Source organism: Mustelus asterias, chromosome 5 (assembly GCF_964213995.1).
Source record: "Mustelus asterias chromosome 5, sMusAst1.hap1.1, whole genome shotgun sequence".
Lineage (NCBI taxonomy): Eukaryota > Metazoa > Chordata > Chondrichthyes > Carcharhiniformes > Triakidae > Mustelus > Mustelus asterias.
In genome coordinates this window covers 119,016,745-119,038,162 of record NC_135805.1, presented here as the reverse complement: position 1 = coordinate 119,038,162, position 21,418 = coordinate 119,016,745, and the positions used below count along the sequence as shown (strand labels likewise).

At 41.6% G+C, this 21,418-nt stretch overlaps 1 protein-coding gene across 1 annotated transcript in view; it reads right to left on the bottom strand.

The window, feature by feature from the left end:
- Positions 1-21,418, bottom strand: part of csmd1b (CUB and Sushi multiple domains 1b) — a 2,043,836-nt gene that overhangs the window by 819,607 nt on the left and 1,202,811 nt on the right. Inside the window, exon 10 of the mRNA XM_078213588.1 lies at positions 18,773-18,860. Coding sequence (XP_078069714.1) covers positions 18,773-18,860 — 88 coding nt within the window. The remainder of the gene's footprint in view (positions 1-18,772; positions 18,861-21,418) is intronic.

Here is a 21,418-nt window from a genome sequence, read left to right as displayed (position 1 = left end):
AGATTGCTTCCAGTTAAATCTCTTTTAATTTAGCTATGGTAGTGAATAGCAACAGTGAAGGTCATGATTGACTCATGTTGCACTTTTTGCATTTTCTTATTTTTTCAACTTTGGATCTGCAGAATAAACAATACTTCTCCATTTTGCATTTGTTCATCAAATTACAAAGAAAATACTTCAATTTATACTGGGCTGACTTGTAAAATTCCTTAAGATTATCCATCTCATTTGTAAAAATTACAAATGAATTTGAAATGGTTACAACAGATTTGTGGATTATTTTCAGGGATTATGTTCCAAAACATTTGTGTAGAGAGCACATATCAAGCATGTATCTATGACAAAAAAAATCTGAATATTCCAATTCTCTGTAATATATTGGTTTGTTCCTTTGATGAAAAAGAATGTAAAGTTGTTGAACATAATGTAATTCCGAGGGTAAACATAGAACATAGAAGTAGGGGGAGATGATTTGGCCCTTCAATCCTGCTCCACCATTCATCATTGAAAACTGGGAATGTACTGCTCACAATCATGAATTCTTGTTTAACCCTGGGGAGAGTGAAGTATGATGGTGATTTAAGTGGTCAAACCAGATCCATTGAGGAATAGCCTGATGCAACAAAGAGGACTTGGGTTTGTGTCCCTCAAATATCAGAGAAGTAGAGCTGTGGGGTTGGAAGATAGCAATTGTTTTGCTGGGAACAAGTGCATCAAAGACAAACTTGAGAATGCTCCAATGGTTATTTCATACCTGATGCAGCAGTGATTGACACAGAAGCTGGATGCAAAAAGGAACTTAAGATTTTCATCTTTGAAAAAAAATAAGATGAAGACCTCCTCAATGTAGTAAAATCATTATTATGTTTAATTATACATCTTTTCCCATCGCCCCTTCTCTCAATAATGCAAATTCAAAGAGCATTGGCCCTTTTGGAGCCAACATCATACATGACCTATATACTGACAGTACTGTCACTAGAGACAAGTATAAATTCTACATTGGTGACCATTTCTTGCTTTAGCGAACAAGCAAAAACTTGTCACTTTGACCAATATCCATTTACAATTTCACTCTCAACAGCATGTTAATGCCACATAGATGAATTCATGCTACTTGTGATAATTAAGTTGATATTTATGTGAGCTGTCATCATCCTATATAACAGAGATGAGCACTTGGAAACTATGTCAATTATTGGAAGTGGGGACATGCAGTGGAAAGTGTGTACTTAATAGATCATCAATCAACCATGAATGGCTTTAATATCATTCAGTACAAATCTTCACTGGCCCAAATAATTTGCAGTGATAGCTTCAGGACCAGCTCAAAGGTCAAAAAATAACATTGAGCATCTTAATTTTCTGACATGTATTTGCAACGCTTCCTGACCTGCATGAGTCGGCATTGTTTTGTCCTCACTTTTAACGCGAAGGCTGAAAGACTGAATTATTTTTCATTTTTCCACCACGTCACCACATTCAATTTTAATATATAACAATACAAAATACATTTTCAAATACCTACTCAGAAAATTAAACTGAATTCCACATGCAAAGAGAAGAACAGCTTCGGCATGGCTCAGAAGGCTCTACAATAGCTGTTTTGCAATATATGGTGAACAACAGGAGGGGACTATTGAGCCTCTCAAGCATGTCACATTCAATTCAATCATGCATGACCTGCATCTAACTCCATCTACTTACATTCATCATACTCCCCTAATACCCATCTGAAACAAAAATCTATCAAATTCAATTTGGAATTTTTCAAGTGATTTAGCGTCAATGGCATTTTGGGAAGAGAGATTTCCAAATTTCTATTACACTTTGTGAGTGGGTTCTGACATTGCCCCTGAACAGCCTACCTCTAATTTTAGGATTATTTCCTCTTCTTTCCAACTATCCCAACTAGAGGAAATAAAAATGATTTATATCAAGCTCTAGGTTGCTCGTGCCATGGAAGCTAGACTGTTAATCTGTAGAATGGAGGTAAGAGAATTGCAGGTCTCATTTTTATGAAGACATGGTGGGCATATGAGTTTCCTTGGTTTGTTTTGCTTTTAGAGCCAGAGTGAAGTTATTTTCCAGCTGCTTTCCACTCATGCACAACCTTAGCTCATCCACCTACTGTTGTCTCCAAAGAACGGTGTACTCCTCTGCAAGGTGCATTCCACATGAAAGAAGTGTAAACAACTTCATGAGCAGGAAACTACTTCACTGGGCTAAACAGGTGGCTGAGTCTAATTGGGCGGCATGGTGGCACAATGATTAGCACTGCTGCCTCACAGTGCTTGGGACCCGGCTTCAATTCCCAGTTTGGATCACTGTCTGTGTGGAGTTTGCACATTCTCCCCATGTCTGCGTGGGTTTCCTCCGGATGCTCCGGTTTCCTCCCATACTCCAAAGATGTGAAGGTTAGAATGATTGGCGATGCTAAATTGACCCTAGTGTCTGGAGGATTAGCAGGGTAAATGCATGGGGTTACGGGAATAGGGCCTGGATGGGATTGTGGTCGGTACAGACTCGATGGGCCAAATGGCCTCCTTCTGTACTGTAGGGATTTTATGATTCTATGAACTTAAGGCACTGCCACAGGTAGCTTGTCACATTGCTGCTCCTTTGCTAATGCCTCTGCTGGTGCTTGGGGGATGGACCAACTATCCAAGGCAGCCTTTTAAGAACATAGGAACAGGAGCAGGCTTGAGCCTATTCCACTGTCCTGTTCAATCATAGCTAATCTGTAACTCCACTTTATTTATTCATCTCTCTTCCATGTTCCATGAAAGCCCTACGTAGCAAAAATGCACCAATGAAAATTTCAATGGACTCAACAGCCACACAATTCTTGGAAGAGAGTTCCAGGTTTCCACTAATGTGTGTCAAAAAGAGCTTCCTGATATCAGTCCTATTTCACAGCTTCATTTTTAAGGCTATGCCACAACCAAAGGAACTATTTTATCTGTAGCTGTCCTTTTAACATTTGGACAATACCTCAGTCTTCGCAACTCAAGAAAATGCACACCAGGTTTATTGAGCCTATTCTAATTTGACTCTGTTGGCACTGAATTGCAGTCCCTCTAAGGGGAATGTATTGCCCTTGAAGTGCAATACCAAAAACTGAATCTAGAACTCCTGGTGGAATCTCACCAAGTCTATGTACAACTAAAGTATCACTTCCACAGTAACTGTATTCCAACCTCCTTGAAAATGACAGCAATTTCATTAGTCTTTGATCGCTAATCTGTGGTATTAGTTATTCTCAACTTCAGCAGCAGTGGCGTTTTGCCACTGGCTTTTGTGCCACTGAAGCAGGCAGGAAACAATTACCAGTCTCCCTGCTCTTTAGTAATTTGGACAAATGCTGAAGACCTATATTGGCAACATAAGCATATTCTAGCATATTTCGCTGATGTTAGAAAGGAATGGCAGAGAAAAGGGTGGATGGGAGGGGGATGAGCAAAGGGAAGGGAATAGGACAGGAAATGCTATACAAATGCTGAAGTAAAATTTATTCTTCTATCGATGGCAATACTTGCACAAACTATTAATGCTCATTTTATGGATCACAACCTTTTCTATGGCAGGCAACAAATGCACCCACTGTTAGACTAGCTGCTGTCTTTTTGAATTTTGACAATATTTTACTCTGAAAGCTGCTGGAGTGTATAATGTTTTCCATACGGCATTCGTGATCTGAGAGAACAGGGTAAGCAAATGTGTATTTCCTTAAATAATCAGGTTGCAGGATTCTGAAGTTCACAGTTCAAATACAGAGAAGGAAGATTAAGGTAGAATAAGGTATTGAGTGTCAAATGAGGTACAGAAAAGAAAGAAAAGCAATGTTAGGTTAAATAAGATTGAGAGAAAAGAAGTCAGGAAAAAAATAATAAATATCGGACCAGGAGGAGTAGCAATCTACTTCACAAATTTTACCCAATTCGAGAACTGCACATCGCTTGCCTGACCTTCTGACTCTGACCTGGTGTGAAAAATGCAGCACAATGGGATCCTGACGCCTTCTGTGCAGTGTAACAGTATCAGGTAAAGTGAAGCTATGCCCTCTTTTTGCAATACCAATTGCCACAAATCAGGTAAGTTTAGAGTTTCAGGGAGAAGATAAGTGTGTAAGCTAAGCGGGTAGGATGAGATTGGGAAAGGGGTAGTGTGGAATGAGTTTGGGAGTGGTATAGGATAGATATGGGGAGAAGGTCAGTCAGGGAGGTAGAGGGCTAGTCAGGGGCAAAGGGTAATCGGGATGAGGGTGGTAGAGATTAGTTGAAGGGGCCAGAAGGATAGTTGGAGTGTGGGGTTTAGTCAAGGTGTGGTGGTTTAGTCAGGAGGGAAGGGTCTGGATAGAGCGTGTGGGGGTAGTTATTGGTAACTGCTAGGTTCTGTTGATGCTATATACCTCATAGTTTTAGGTAATAAGGTAAACAGATGTACGGTATTGATTAATTAATTACATTGAGGTGTGTACAAAGAGTCAGTTGGAGTTACAGGTGAGAAGTTAGCCCTGTGATGAGCAATACACGGTATCCTAATCTCAATGTCTGCTCCACAACCAGGCTTGGAAATTCTGCTGACATTTGGCAGCAGGGGATGGATGTCTAAAAGTGAAGATTGGAGACTAAGATTTACTTCTAGACAGAAGGCTGTTACTGGAGTTAATTTTTTTTGAGAGAAAACTGTGATTAGAGTCTCTGAAGAAACCAGGTACAGCGTGGCTGTTTCTGATTTTCCACTGCTGTTTTATGAAAAGGGACCTAATGATTAATAAAAAAATAAAATTGATCGATGAACATGGGTTAATGTCTCTTAACGAAAAGGTATGGACATCTTCTTGAGATTCAAGGATAAAATTTATATGGAAGATGATTTAATGTCAATGAGATTTGGTTGGACTTTGGTGAATTTTTAAAAATGGATAATTCTTCCAAGAGGAATACATTATGGAGTTTAACATTATGGATTATACATGATTGCATTTGGAAATTCCTAAATCCTTTAAATAATTGGACTCTGCAAAGATTTGAACTTGAATAGGTTCTTGATTTTATCAGGGGTTAGATTAAAAGAGCGAGAGACACTTTTGGATCAAGCCTCTGAAGCCTTAAAAAAAACTTCTGGGAAAGCATTAATTTTTTTTAATGGTGCAAATGGGCTTCTTCAATGACACCAAAGATGGAGGATCAATACAGGGTACTGGCTTCTATACAAAAGAAGGATTACAAACAAATAGTATGAGGACAGAGATGCTTTTGGGAGTTGTAACAGGTGGTAGGAGTTGGGATATTTTGGAAGGAGGATGAACCACAGGAATAACCAAGGGATGGTCAAGAGATGCTTAAAATGTGACTCCACATATCATTATGCATTAAATTGTCCAAAAATAAAAAACACACATGGTGTGGAAGGTAATGAGATCAATCAGAAGGAATGGTGTTGGTCACCAGAAGCTTCAGCTCAGTAATGAGAATCCAAGTTGCAGATTTGTTCAATTACGCAGATTTAGATAGTGAGTTCTATATCCATGGTAACGAGTAGACTGGTTAAACTATTACATGGATTCTTTAAGTAAGAAAGACAGAAGTAAAGTCAAAGAATATAACAGTTCTCCTTGTTTCAGGTTCAGTGATGGAAATAAATTGAAATCACAAAAAAGAATAGTAATCCTGTGCAAGATAGCAGGGTGAATCACTATTAGTACTGATGTGGTATTGAGTGAAATACTTCTACTGTTCAGTAAGCCTTCAATAAAAAAGGCCCAAATTAAGTTGGACATAGAGCATGATAAAGTGATTGTTTTTGGTAGATTTGCAATTTACACGCTCAAGACATTATTGCATTTCTTTAAGGCCTATCTTTTCTAGACAGAATGTTGAAGAGGTATTAATGGCGACTGGTAGGGATTTAAAGGCAAAGAAGCAAATCATTCGATAGTTTGTACATGCCGTTGGTTGAAGATTTTGTTGAATGATGGAGTACTGAATGAGAAATGGACTAGACTTAGAATCCCTACAGTGCAGAAGGAAGTCATTCAGCCCATCAGGTTTGTACCAATTCTCCAACAGAGTATCTTACCCAGGCCCACCCCCTGCTCTATTCCTGTAACGCTGCACAACTACCATGGCGAATCCATTTAACCAACTTAACATTGGACACTAAGGGGAAAAGTAGCATGGCCAATCCACCTAACCTGCACGTCTCTGGACTATGGAAGGTAACCGGAGCACCCAGAGGAAATCCACACAGACATGGGGAGAATGTGTAAATTCCACATGCAGAGTGATCAAAACAGGGGCAGCACGGTTAGCACTGCTGTTTCACAGTTCCAGTGACCTGGGTTCGATTCCTGGCTTGGGTCACTGTCTGTGTGGAGTTTGCACATTCTCCTCATGTCTGCGTGGGTTTCCTCTGGGTGCTCCGCTTTCCTCCCACAGTCCAAAGATGTGTGGGTTAGGTTGATTGGCCATGCTAAAATTACCTCTTAGTGTCCTGAGATGCGTAGATTAGCGGGTAAAATATGTAGGGATATGGGAATAGGGCCTGGGTGGGATTGTGGTCGGTGCAGACTCGATAGGCCAAATGGCCTCTTTCTGCACTGCAGGGTTTCTATGATTCTATGATCCAAGGCTGGAATTGAACCCAATTCCTGGCACTATGAGGTAGCAGTTCTAACCACTGTGTCATTGCGCTGCACGTGTTGAGGATGTTAGTGAAATACGTCATATTTGGATGACTGTGGAGTTTACACATTTTTCCCGTGTCTTCAGGGGTTCCTCCAGAGGCTCTGGTTTCTTCTCTCAGTCCAAAGATGTGCGGGTTAGGTGGATTGATCATGGTAAATTGTCCCTTAGTGCTAAAAGATGGGTAAGTTAGGTGGATTAGCCATGGTAAATGTGCAGGGTTGTGGGGATCGGGTGGAACGGAGGGTCTGGGTTGGATGGTCTTTCGGTGGATCGGTACAGACTCGTTGGGCCAAATGGCCTTTTTCTGCACTGTAAGGATTCCATGGCTCTAATAAAATTAGTTCAGTCTGACTCTCTTGTGTGAAAAGAACACAGTGCCATATTGGAAAATATTCACTTACATAAATAATCCAGATGGTCCCAAGAATCTTTTAATATTTTGAATGTATAGCCCTAACTAATCCTAAATAATGGTGTGCCAATTTAAAATTGCTCACTGAAAGGATTGAATTTCTTGAGCTAATGACACATCAATGTGTGAAGCCTCAAAAACAGTAAGAAAAATTAAGAAGAAACCATAACCATCAATGGCTACAGTTACAATGTCAAAGCAGAGGTGATGTTCAGCCTGTGGTCAGATCTCTTGTGATAGTTAATTAGATTGATTGGTGCATTTAACGTAATAGGAATAAATATAAAATGAATAACAATTATAGATATGCTATAATGATTACTAATTGCTTGCTTTCTAAAAGTTCAAAAGGATTAATATGATGTTAATAATAATTTATTAAAATGTATTTTACTAAGTGTTGCATTACATTAAATTTGAAAGTACTTTGTAAAAGTTAGAAAATTGATTTTGCTGGTTCTCTCCTCATTCTTCACTTGTAATCATAGTTAATTGTAATTTTGTTAACCACAAGACAAGACCACCAGCACTTGTCATAACTGTGATTGCTTCTCATGCAATCATTTCAATTTAAAATCTTATCTTTTTAATCGTTTCCAATTTAATAGAGGAAACATGAAGATAATGTCTTGAGCTGTGACCTGTGATAAATACACACATTATTCTTGTTTTCAACTTGTGTTGGAATAATATCATATTTTAAGAATACAGCATCTTTTCACTTTGATATAATCACAAGGTCTTTGAAAGTGCCACAAAATTCAATTCAATGTCTATGGCCAAATAGAGGTAAAAAGAACCACTGTCATTTATTTGCAGCTCTATGTATATCTCTGAATGAGGTTGGAATTCTCCCTCCACACTTTGCGACACCCTGAAGTTGTGAAAGATGCTATATAAACATAAATCTTTATTTCCCTGTTTCAAAACCCAAATTGAACATTGGTAAGCAGTGCTGAATGATAGCACTATGGATGACACATGTACAGCAATCAGTCACATGATGACACAGCTACAAAAAAGGTCACATATCAGCAGCACGGGAGTTCTCCCTGGAGGGTGGCAGAAGAGAACCATGAAGTAACTGTTCAGCTAGTGAATAAAGTATTGTTTGTTACAAGTCCTTGTTGTCAATGTTCAGGAGCCCAACACTTATACAACACATACCATCAATTTTGTTGACGACTAATGGTAGCGTAATGGGCCGTTAATTGGCCGGATTGGATTTGTCCTGCTTTTTGTGGTCAGGATATACTGGACAATTTTCAACATTGTTGAGCAGACGCCAATGTTGTAGTTGTATTGGAACAACCTGGTCCAGGGCGCAGCTACTTCTGGAGCACAATTCTTCAACACTACTGCCAGGATGTTCCCAGGGCTCATAACATTTGTTCTATCTATCGCACTCAGCTGTTTTTTTAATAATCACATGGGGTGGATATGTGATGCTAGGGGCTTCAGGAAATGGCCAAAATGGCACTTCTGGCTGCAAATACTTGAGCTTGTCTTTTGTACCAGCTTGCTGGGCTTCCCCCATCATTGAGAATGGAGATGGTCATGGAGTCTCCTTTGCCCATTGGTTGTTTAAATGTCTACCGCTATTCACAACTGCAGATCTTTTGTCTGTTGTGTAGGTTGTGGGTTTGCTTCGAACATGTGCTGACTTTGCTGTTTAGCAGTCTTATGTTATAGCATTACGAGGTTGACATCTCATTTTTAGGTACGCCGGGTTCTGCTCATGGTGTACTCTCCTACACCCATTGAACTTAGGTTGACCCCTAGCTTTATGGTGATGGCAGAGTGAAGGCTACGCCAGGTCATGAGTTTGCAAGCTGTGGTTGAATACAATTCTGTTGCTGCTGGTGGCACACGGCACCTGATGGATGGCCAGTTTTGAGTTGTTGGATCTGTTTTGATTCTGATACTTAGCATAATGCCACACAACGCAATGGAGGAAAATGTCAGTATTAAGATGGGATTTGGCCTAAACGGGCACTAAGAGGTGGTCACTCCCTCAAATTGTCATGACAACTGCATCTGCAATAGATTGGTGAAGGTGATGTCAAGTAAACTTTTGCGTTGTACTGCTTCTCTTACCACTTGCTGTAGATTCAATCTTACAGCCGTGCGCTTCAGCATTCTACCAGCTTTACCATAATGGTGCTACCTGGTTAACCTTGGTGATAGGCATTCTGTGCCCTTGCTACGCACAGTGCTTCTTCCAAATAATGGTTAACATGGAAGGGCACTGACTCATCAGTGAGGTAGATTAGGTGGTGATCCACAGGTGGTTTTCATGCTCATGTTTGACCTGATGTCATGAGACTTCCTGGAGTCCAAAGTCCATGTTAATAGGACAGGATGGACCCAGGAATGATAATGTAGAATTCTAGGACATTGACCATAAGGCATGATTCTGCTAGTATGACTCTTTCAGGCTTGACTAGTCTGTGGGACAGTTTTAATTTTGAAAGTAATTTCGCAACCACCAGACTGAAGTGCTTTACAGCCAGTAAATTGTAGTCACTGTTGTAATTGTTAGAAATGTGGCAGCTAATTTGCAGACAGCAAACTCTTAAAAGGTAGCAGCATTATAATCACCCAGATAATCTGCTTTTTGTGATGTTGCTTAAGAGATAAATATTGGCATACCTACGCTGCTCTTCTGTTGAGGGCTCTTGTATGTCCATCTCACTGACCTTAGCTTAATGGCTATTCCAAACGATGTCACTTGTGTCTCAGTATTGCACAGGTGTACGAGTCTATCAGCCGAGATTTTTGTTCTCTAGCCCTGGGCCTTAATTTTCCATTTGTTGGCACGAGCACGTGGCAAACCAGGAAACAGGTATAAAACGAGCTTCTGGCCGCAGTCAGCCGCTGAACGCAATTTCACTCTGGCTGGCCAATTGATGGGCAGTCAGCATGAAACGAGCACTCGGAAAGACTCAGCCTCAGGGGGACAGCCATTGCGGAGCTGTCTCAGGGAGCTACAGACCTATTTTTTAAAAAAGTAGCAGTGGCAAAACTCTGCAAAGAGTGCCCAGGCAGCAGAGTCAAACACAAAATTCAGTCCCCAGACACATTTTAAATTTTATTTCAGCCCATGCTGTTCATCCATCCTGGATCGAGGTTGCAGCGAAAATGTAAAGGCTGCCCAGCCTGCCAACTGTGAAAGCAGGTGGCCATGTAAAATTGCATTCACTTGGCACCTGAATGGGCTAGATTACCTGCTTGATTGCCAGCGAGCGCACTTCATACTCTTGGGTGTGCTGACTGACCGAAATATTGCACGAATTCCAGCCCTGGAGTGGAACTTGAATTCACAATGTTCTGACTCAGCAGAGTGCTATCCCTGGTGTTCTGGCCAATATTTATCCCTCAACTAACACCACACACAAAAAAAAAACACTGATCTGGTCATTATAATATTATTATTTTGTGTGAGTTTGTTGAATGCAAATTAAAATCATAGAATCTTACAGTGCAAAAGGAGGCCATTTCGCCTATCGAATCTGCACCAACCACAATCCCACCCAGGCCCTAACCCCGTAACCCCATGCATTTACCCTAGCTAGTCCCCCTGACACTAAGGCGCAATTTAGCATGGCCAATCCACCTAACCCGCACATCCTTGGACTGTGGGAGGAAGCTGGAGCACCCAGAGGAAACCCACGTAGAAACGGGGACAATATGCAAACTCCACACAGACAGTGACCCAAACCTGGAATCGAACTCAGGTCCCTGGAGCTGTGAAGCCGCAGTGTTAAAGATTTTGTCACCGTGCCACCCCTATCACATTAGCCATCACATTTATTTTGTTACAACAAGTTCAACAATCAAAAAGGTGTCTCACTGGCTGTAAAGTGCTCTGTGAAAAGTGCTCTGACAAAATAAAGACTGACGTTTATAACGTCCTTTAGGGAAGGAAACCTGTCATCCTTACCCATTTTGGCTTAAGAGGAACTCCAGATCCACTTCTCGCATTGTGGTTGATTCACAACTGTTCTTTGAAATGACCTCGGCCACTCAGTTGTATCAAACCACTGCAAAGAAGTATCATAGCCCCATTCTTCTTTGCAATTGTGCCATCTACATCCTTCAAGCATGCAGCTGGGATCTCAGTTTAACATTTCATCTGGCAAATAGCATCCCCAACAGTGTAATGCTTCCTCAATACTGCCCCTTTTGTGCTCAAGCCCTGGAGTGAGACTTGAACCCAAAACATTGTGATTGAGGGCTCAGAGTGTTGTTGATTGAGTCGCAGTTGATATACTAATGAACCAGAGATTTGTACACCAGTCTGGTAGTTCTATGGTCACCATTACACACACTAGATTTTTAAAAATTAAATAGCTCAAATTAAATTCTCCAGCTGGAATTTGAACTCCGTTCTCTGGATCATTTGTTCAGTCTTCTGAATTAATAGTCCAGCAACATAACTGGTATGCTATCATTTTAGCTTGGAAAAAAGGAAGTTTTAACATAAATCTTGTTCCTGCTGAAATTTGTGGTTACCAAACAGGCTCCAGTGGATTGCTAACCTTCCTCCATTCTATTTCACCTGCTTCATATTCAGGAATAAATTGAGTAGGCACAGCAGTCGCCCTGTCCACCAGCCAGTGACGAGCCTTCCACAGCCTTTTCTGAAGGGTGGAAGAGAGTGTTCTTCCACAGGGAGTGGCACTTGTCACCAGAGGGCACAAGAAGCTCATTCAGGAGGATGCCTATCCAAAGGGCCCAGAACATACCTGGTGGCTGCCCTACCCTGGCGCGGAAGAGGCCTTAAGTGGCCATGAATTGGTCACATAAGGGTCTCTGTTGGCCTCGAAGAGGGAATGCCATCATCAACATTCTCACCCATGATGTAATCGTGAGGTCAGAAAGGTGACGGTCTCCTTACCTCTGGCCTTCTCAGCCAATAGTATGTGCAATCACTGCCTGGACAACACGTGCTAAGCAGGTGAATGCATCTTTGGCATCACTTGCCAGGACAAGATCACAAAATCTGAGGTCGTGGATTGTGCTAATGCCATCAGCATACATTCATTTCTAAGTCAATAATGTCTGCGCTGGCTTAGCCACATTCATCCAATGGATGACGGCCGTATACCAGGATATTCTGTACAGGTGAGCTGGCCACTGGACCATGACCTGCTTGGCATCTATACCTGCAAATGAGATATGAAGATGATTGTTAGTGACACTGACAACCTGGATCATACTGTTGACAGTATGATCTTGAGTTGCTGATTGTTTGAAAGGTCATTGGAAGAGCTGAGCAGAATCGGAAAGCACAGCTGGCCAAGAAGGGGGCCCAGAGAAAACAAGGGCCTGTGAAGCATGCACCTTCTCAGTCCACGGCCTTCCTGTGCAGAAAAATGCTGCAGAGATTGCCATGGAAGAGTGGTTCAAAATAGCAGCTCACCACCACCTTCTAAAGAACAACTAGAGACAAAAATCAAATACTGGCTTTGCCAGCAATGCTTACATCCCATGAAAGAAGAAAATATTGGTTTTCCTCTGCACTCTACAACAAAACTTTTGGTCTCCCTTGCCCTTGATATGTCCCGTTCCTTCCAAAAATGCTCCCCGGGAACCCAATTTCTCACAACTACCTGCAGGGTTAACTATGGGCTGCATAATCTTCCACAGGCTGACGGCCACTTTCAGCCCTGAGTAGAACAAGGAAATGGAATAGCAGCATATTAACAGTGTTTGGGGGATAAAATAGCCTGGCCTTTACTTTCACTGATTGCTTTGCGATTGCACTCTATGGGGGACCTCAAAAGTGCATTCTCTGGAGGTGTATAAAATCATCTATAACGACTTCTGGTACCGGACGAGTTTCTAAATCACCCTTTGACACACCAATTTAAAACCCACTCAGATTTATAATCCAGACAATAATGTGGTCTAATGTTTATAGCTTGTTACTTTGCTCAGCTGTAGTGTCTGGCTACTTTCATCTCGTTCAAACTGGTCAAACTGGAACACAAACAGATGCAGCTGTTTAGTGATCGTGTGTGCTCCAATCACTTTATCATCTTCACATTATGGGCGGGGTTCTATGATCTTGTCTGTGCCCACCTCGCTGCAAGTGAGAACAGAGAATTTGGCATTCCAGCCAAAACTCCATTCACTGCAATGCCACCGGAGAATCTCAGCCGTGAACGAAGATGGCGGTTTTAGAATAAAGAACAAAGAAAATTACAGCACAAGAACAGGCCCTTCGGCCCTCTAAGCCTGCAACGACCATGCTGCCCGACTCAACTAAAACCCCCTACCCTTCTGGGAACCATATCCCTCTATTCCCATCCTATTCATGTATTTGTCAAGATGCTCCTTAAAAGTCACTATTGTATCCGCTTCCACGATCTCCCCCGGCACCGAGGCACCCACCACCCTCTGTGTAAAAAACTTGCCTCGTACATCTCCTTTAAACCTTGCCCCTCACACCTTAAACCTATGCCCCCTAGTAATTGACTTTTTCACCCTGGGAAAAGGGGTTTTTGAAGTATATTTCAATGTTTCTTCATCCATCGAGTTCAATTTACAAACTACTATGCTGTGTTTCTTTGCAAACTTCCCATGCTTTGGGCTGGTGGGGGAAGGAGTGGGGGGGGGGGTGGTGGGGGAAGGAGGGGGGGGCAGTGGGGGAAGGAGGGGGGGGTGGGGGGGGGAATTGTGTTTGCTGACAGAACTAATCACATGCCATCTTGCCAAATTCACTCACTATTTTTCCCCTCTCTACAAGTGCTGAATGCGTACGAATGCATTTCCAGATTATCAAGTGGTTCTTATGTTGGCATAAGTGCAAGGCACCTGACAGCAGGGCAATTATAACTTTTTTAAAAAATTACTCATTCATGGGACATAGGTGTCGCTGGCTGGCCAGCATTTATTGTCCATCCCTGGCTGCCCGAGGGCAGTTGAGAGTCAACCACATTGCTGTGGATCTGGAGTCACATGTAGTCCAGGCCAGATATGAACAGCAGATTTCCTTCCCGAAAGGACATTAGTGAACCAGATGGGGTTTTCCAAAAATCGACAATGGTTTCATGGTCATCAGTAGATTTTTAATTTCAGATATTTTTTGTTGAATTCAAATTCCACCAGCTGCTGTGCTGAGTTTCAAACCCTGGTGCCCAGAACATCATCTGAATTTCTGGATTAATAGTCTAGCAATAATACGACTAAGCCATCGCCTCCCCAACATGGAAAACCTTGTGTTATCTCGGAACCTTTAGTAGGCTAAAATAATTGCTAATTAACAGTTAATTAATGCGCATTAGCATTAGCACTAGATAGCACTTGTGTTTGACCGGAGAGCCATTATAGGTGAGTACTTTTTGTTTGTCTTATGTTTGATATGGATAATTGCTCGAAAGAGATAATCATCTGGATTTTTCAATCTGTGGCAATGCAATATTACTCATGGGCGAACTCAAAGAAAGTTGCCAACAAAGATTTAATAATCCATTGACAAGTTTTACAGTGACCATTTGCTACAGAACTCAAAATAACTAACTGAGTTAAGATGTAAAACGGCAAGATTTAAGAATAATTCAATGCCATGTCTTATTTGCGTAATAAATAAACTCTAACTCTTGGAATCCTGATAAGACTAATCTAATGATCGATACATTAGTTTACTCTGCTCTTTCTTTGATTGTTTTTGTATTTTTATATTTGACCTAGGAAAAAATATTAATTGTAAAACTTAACCTCAATTCAGTCTTTGACAGAAGTTGATTTCAAATAAAGAAACCTTTGGGGAAAAAAAACTCCCCCAACAGTATTCTTAATCTGGCACCAAGTCGTGGGTACATCTTAACGCACGCCAGCAGTCATGTCAGCAAGCAGGGTAAGCAACGGGTCATGTTGAAGTATGCACACACAGCAAACTAGAAAGTTATAAATATTTTGGCCGGAATGTTACTGGCACTCCCGCCCGAGGTTTGTAAGATCACGCCTAAGGCCAACGGAGAATGCCGCTCTGCGAGCCTCACCCATCCTGAAATTAGGGTGGGCGTGCCGGTAAAATCAGAGCCTTGGTTATCCTTTACACTTAACTTAAAAATTTTCAGATAGCAAAATAAATAAGTATGATTAAATTAAGATTGAAACTAAAATAAAGATCCTTTAAAAATGCATTGGTTGGAATTTTCTGGCCGTTATTCTCTGGCCTTTCACACTGGTGGGATTCTCTGGTCCCACCAGCAGCATCCCCCCACCTGCGGGTTTTGTGGTGGCGCTGAGTAACATCAATGGGAAATCCCATTGATCGCGGCAGGACCAGAAAATCCTGCCATTAGTGAACAGCACACCTCCTTTCTATTTCTCTACACCCTAGCTGTGACTGCAACACCCCATTCTGCACTCTCTCATTTCCTTCTCTATGAACGGTATGTTCTGTCTGTATAGCACGCAAGAAACAATTCTTCACTGTCTGCTAACACATGTGACAATAATAAATCAAATCAAATCCTTCCACCGCAGGGAAACACTCAGCTTGGAAGCCGGAAAATCGCGCCAATTGTCTTTAAAATATGTGGAAATTACAGAATGGAATGCCTGAATGGAAAATTTGACATTCCACCAATATAAAATCTGCTTTTCAGGGTCAATGAGAGTGTTTAGCAGTGATCAAGAAATTGAGTACTCAGTTTAAAACCCAGTTGCACCTCAAAAATGCATAACCTTTTACAGCATAAAAATATAGGCTTCTGTAAATCTGGTTGCTCAGGGATTGCTCTCTGGGAGGGACCTTAGAAATGCATTCGCTGGAGAAGCATAAAATCATGAATAACTTCTGGATTTCCATATTAATTTGCCTATGTACAGATTCTCAAAGATGCCATCAGCATCAGTGCAGTAATGAGGGTGAATACTGACACTTTGGCTATCATTGTCATGGCAAATTCCAGGCTGATCAAATTAGGATATGGAGATTTGATCCAGCAAATGGTATAAATAATCATTTTCCCAATGAGCTCTGAGGTCTAAGTGACCTTCCCTGCAATCCTGCAAGCTGCCCTCCATTAAAACTTGCCAAGATTTCACTCATTAAACAATTGGGCAGAGTCAGAAACTGTAGAAGATACATTTCCACCAACAAATAGTCACAATTTTCGATTGAAACAGAAAATTATCTGAAGATGTTTAAGGGATGCATTTGATGATCGAATCAGTAATACCTTAACTAAACACGCCACCACTTCACATCAGTCATACAATCACTGAATAAAAACTCAAGCACTTGTCAAATGGCTTGAGTTGCTATTTTGAAGACTTGGATAAGACTAAATTGTCCTCATGAAGGTGATTGAGATAGAATTGGTATTAAAATGCTATTTTATCTTGAAACCTTTCTTCCTCTCCACTATTGTTAGCTGCTTAGTTTGGTTGCTACAGAATTGATTTATATGCTTCAATTCCCTGATGAGTTATAGGTTAAAAGTTTCATTGCCAGACTTTTGGGGCATTTGTGCCGGGTCATTTGGCCTTGTATCATTTTCTTTCAGTCTTCAGATGGAATTGGAAATGTAAAGCCTGCAGTAATCCCAGTGATCCACTTATCATTGGATTCTGTAATTAAGTGCTTTGACATTATGAACTGTCTTTGTTAAGTATCAACTAACAAATGCTTCTGACCTCATGTATCATGCAGCTTAGCACCGTTACATGGAATAAGAAACCAAGCCGTTATGTGTTCGAGAAGGAAAACTAAAGTGTACTTTTTTGTAATTTATAAGCTCTTTCCCAACTTCCTACACAATTGTACTCTCCTTTAAAGTCCCAATGTGTAATGGGCTGTCACATATATTCCATGTTCTTTCAAGATTTGACCTCCTAATAGAACTGGAATGTAGACTATCATTTTTTTTTAATGGTTCTAGGACGACAGCAGCTGCAGTGATTTATCGAGTTTTCCAAGCAGAAGGTCAAGAGTTGTGATTCTCAACCTTCACTGCCACTTGAACTCCACTTGAGGTTTGTGTCATACCCAGTAAAGGGAGTTTGTATTATGAACTTTTGGTGAATACTTTTAAAACTTGGTCACATAAAAGTTGTTAAGGTGGCTGCCACAAATCATGTGACTTTTGGCATTTGGACAAGAGACAGTATCAAATCTCCTTTGAATACCTAATTAAATATGGACATAGGTAAGGGTATTGCACAGCCATCTGGGGAATTCACACATTTCATTGTTTAAGGATGGACCAACATTTAACAAGTATGGAGTTTTCTCCATGTTTCATACTGGACAAAGGGGAAGATTGATATTCAGTGGCCACTATCAATTTCACATTGTATCACAATGGCCACCTCATCCAAACCGGACTGGGTTGCCATCAGAGGTGTTAACCAAATGGTCCCATGATTGAAGTTTGTTTTGGGAACTGCACCCTCATTACCCCAGGACCCAACAGATTCATTGGGGAGTCGATGGCCTCGTGGTATCATCATTAGATGATAAATCCAGAAACTCAGCTAATGTTCTGGGGACTTGGGTTTGAATCTCGCCACGACAGATGGTGGAATTTGAATTCAATAAAAAATATCTGGAGTTAAGAACCTACTGATGATCATGAAACCATTGTCAATTGTCAGAAAAACCCATCTGGTTCAATCATGTCCTTCAGGGAAGGAGATCTGCTGTCCTTACCTGGCCTGGCCTACAGGTGACTCCAGAGCCAAAGCAATTTGGTTGACTCTCAATTGCAAGGGCAACTCGGGATGGGCAATAAATGCTGGCCAGCCAGCGACGCCCATGTCCCACGAATGAATAAATTAGCCAGTTTGAGAAACAAACTTTGAAAAGCTGGAAGTCATCAAGCAGCCAAAATACTTAACCTGTTCCAGTTCCAAAGTTCACCCGAAAACCAATCTCCTATTCATTCAACCGCAAGAAAGCTCACAATTTGCTGTGAACCCTTTGCTTTACAAAGCCCTCACTTCAACTTCAAATCATCAAATCCATTCAGGAAACCATTGGCCTGTCACAATATTGATGGAAAATAATAAATCAGAGAGTGAAGTAACTGTAACCTGTCACAAAGCACTATATTTATCTGTTTCCAAACTTAATGTGCTTGTGAGTAAAAATAAATTTAGTTTAAACTCATGACAGCTTGCTGCTGTTATTTTTAATTTGGAATACACACTGTAAAGTCTTTCTAATGGGCAGAAGCAGATTCATTAATTCTCTTTGAATAAAAAGGTCCACAAGCAAGGTTATCTCAATTTCCTACTGGAATTTGGGATGTAATATTGGGAAGAAAGTAAAGGTAAAATAAGCATTACTTTACATGTAATTAATAGTGTGATTGAGTTGTCAGTGTCATGGGACCTACATGTCTATGGATGGAGATAAGCATGGTCCATGTGGTTAACTAACATCACAATACTATATAAACTGCTGTGATATTTCAGTTAGTAATAGTGTATCAATTCTGACACCTTTAACTTTCCATTTTCATAATATTGAGCCAACATTTGTCTGAGAGCAGCATTTGCTGTAGGTCCCCCTCTGGTACAATGTGCAAACAGTGTCAGAATGCAACACATTACTAACTAGTGTAAACACTGCCCACATGCACTCCTATTAACTTAAAAGGGTTTTTCCTCAGCTTTTCCTTTGTGCAAGTCACCAAAATGTGCTTACCCAAAGTCAGATCCTGTTCTTTTGCCATTTTCCGTAACTCCTGGGTCAGGACACATGTCAGGCTCCAGAGCAACTCCACCTTGACTCACTGCCAAGAAAAAGAGAGAAAATGGAGGTTACACCAGTTGGCCACAAATTTATTTACAGGTCATTGAATGAATTGAAACACTTTCAATTATATTTGACATATTATTACTGAAACTTAAAATGCTGCGACATTTTTCCTGTTATGACACAGCACGGTGCAGCACAAATGTTATCATTGCCATTTGTAACCATTGAATCGAGCACCAAATTAAATGATGAGTGTTCACAAAGAATCTGGCTCAACAATTCCTTAACTTTCCTTAAAATTCCTTAACAGATTCCTCAAATTGATATCTCCATTATAGTAATCTGCAAGAATGATATGGTCCTCATATTATCAATCATCCGGTAAGCACAGCATTTAGTCAAAAGATCCAAGTCACACTGATGGGCTTGTGTTGCTGAGAAATGCAATAAGATACAAATAATTAAATTCTAAAAGCATGCTTGGGTGACAAGTAGCTCTGGCAGTGCCTTTCCTGCTGGCCAGAATAGAGGGATCCCATGCCAGATTCAGTGCTTGGAACCTCATTAACTATTCACAGATGACGTCCCCTTTGAGGCACCTATTGGGCCATCAGCTGATGTGTTTGAAGTTCCCAGCACCTTATTTAAACACCAGCCCAGCACACTCATGTAACTCACTCCAGCACTTCACCAGACTGTGCAGGATGTCAGCAACCCAGATGCCAAAGGCTAGCAGCCTCGATTCAAGCAACCTCCCCTGAGCCCATCATCTGCGATGCACCCATGCCCCACTTGGACTTCTACCCACTGCATCTGGAGTCTTCATGTAGCCGCTTCCAGTAAACTATCCTTTTGACCCTCATGTTTGTGAGCTTTTCTTTCAGCCTTGTTGGGGTCCAGCTTCTCTCCCCTTAATCTTCCCCCTGTTTCCCAATATTTGTCTTCAATCAACTCCTTGCCCCCCTGCCTGCTATCATGAGTTCTTGCCCTACCCCCCTCCCAACCTGGCACAACTCTCCTATTGCCTCCCCCACCCCCGATCCCTGTCTTCGTCAGGCAGATTTCTCATCATTTTTGGCCCCCACGGGATTCTCCACTCCTGCACACCACCAAACCTGCTGCGGGAGAATTCCACCCTTAAAGTCTGCCAGTCAATGGGGTAGAAAGTGGTGGAAAATCAATCTGACATGGAAGTTGGCACAACTGACTCCTGAGCATCTCTTTAGGGTCTCGTACTCAGGATAAAATTACACATCTCCACTGATAACAAATAGGTTAGACCAAGGAGAGCCAATGGATGTTATCTATCTTGACTTCCAAAAGGCCTTTGACAAGGTGCCTCACGGGAGACTGCTGAGTAAAATAAGGGCCCATGGTATTCGAGGCAAGGTACTAACATGGATTGACGATTGGCTGTCAGACAGAAGGCAGAGAGTTGGGATAAAAGGTTCTTTCTCAGAATGGCAACCGGTGACAAGTGGTGTCCCGCAGGGTTCAGTGTTGGGGCCACAGCTGTTCTCTTTATATATTAACGATCTAGATGACGGGACTGGGAGCATTCTGGCCAAGTTTGCCGATGATACAAAGATAGGTGGAGGGGCAGGTAGTATTGAGGAGGTGGGGAGGCTGCAGAAAGATTTAGACAGTTTAGGAGAGTGGTCCAAGAAGTGGCTGATGAAATTCAACGTGGGCAAGTGCGAGGTCGTACACTTTGGAAAAAAGAATAGAGGCATGGACTATTTTCTAAACGGTGACAAAATTCATAATGCTAAAGTGCAAAGGGACTTGGGAGTCCTAGTCCAGGATTCTCTAAAGGTAAACTTGCAGGTTGAGTCCGTAATTAGGAAAGCAAATGTAATGTTGTCATTTATCTCAAGAGGCTTGGAATACAAAAGCAGGGATGTACTTCTGAGGCTTTATAAAGCACTGGTTAGGCCCCATTTGGAGTACTGTGAGCAATTTTGGGCCCCACACCTCAGGAAGGACATACTGGCACTGGAGCGGGTCCAGCGGAGATTCACACGGATGATCCCAGGAATGGTAGGCCTGACATACGATGAACGTCTGAGGATCGTGGGATTATATTCATTGGAGTTTAGGAGGTTGAGGGGAGATCTGATAGAAACTTACAAGATAATGAACGGCTTAGATAGGATGGACGTAGGGAAGTTGTTTCCATTAACAGGGGAGACTAGGACGCGGGGGCACAGCCTTAGAATAAAAGGGAGTCACTTTAGAACAGAGATGAGGAGAAATTTCTTCAGCCAGAGAGTGGTGGGTCTGTGGAATTCATTGCCACAGAGGGCTGTGGAGGCCGAGACGTTGAGCGTCTTCAAGACAGAAATTGATAAATTCTTGATTTCTCGAGGAATTAAGGGCTATGGGGAGAGAGCGGGTAAATGGAGTTGAAATCAACCATGATTGAATGGTGGAGTGGACTCGATGGGCCGAATGGCCTTACTTCCGCTCCTATGTCTTATGGATACAAGAAGTGGAGTTGAACAGGCATTGCCCATCTTTCAGTAAATTTCCATTCATTCCATGCACAGAGAGATCTTAAATGCTGATTGTGGGCCTGTAATTAGATCACAT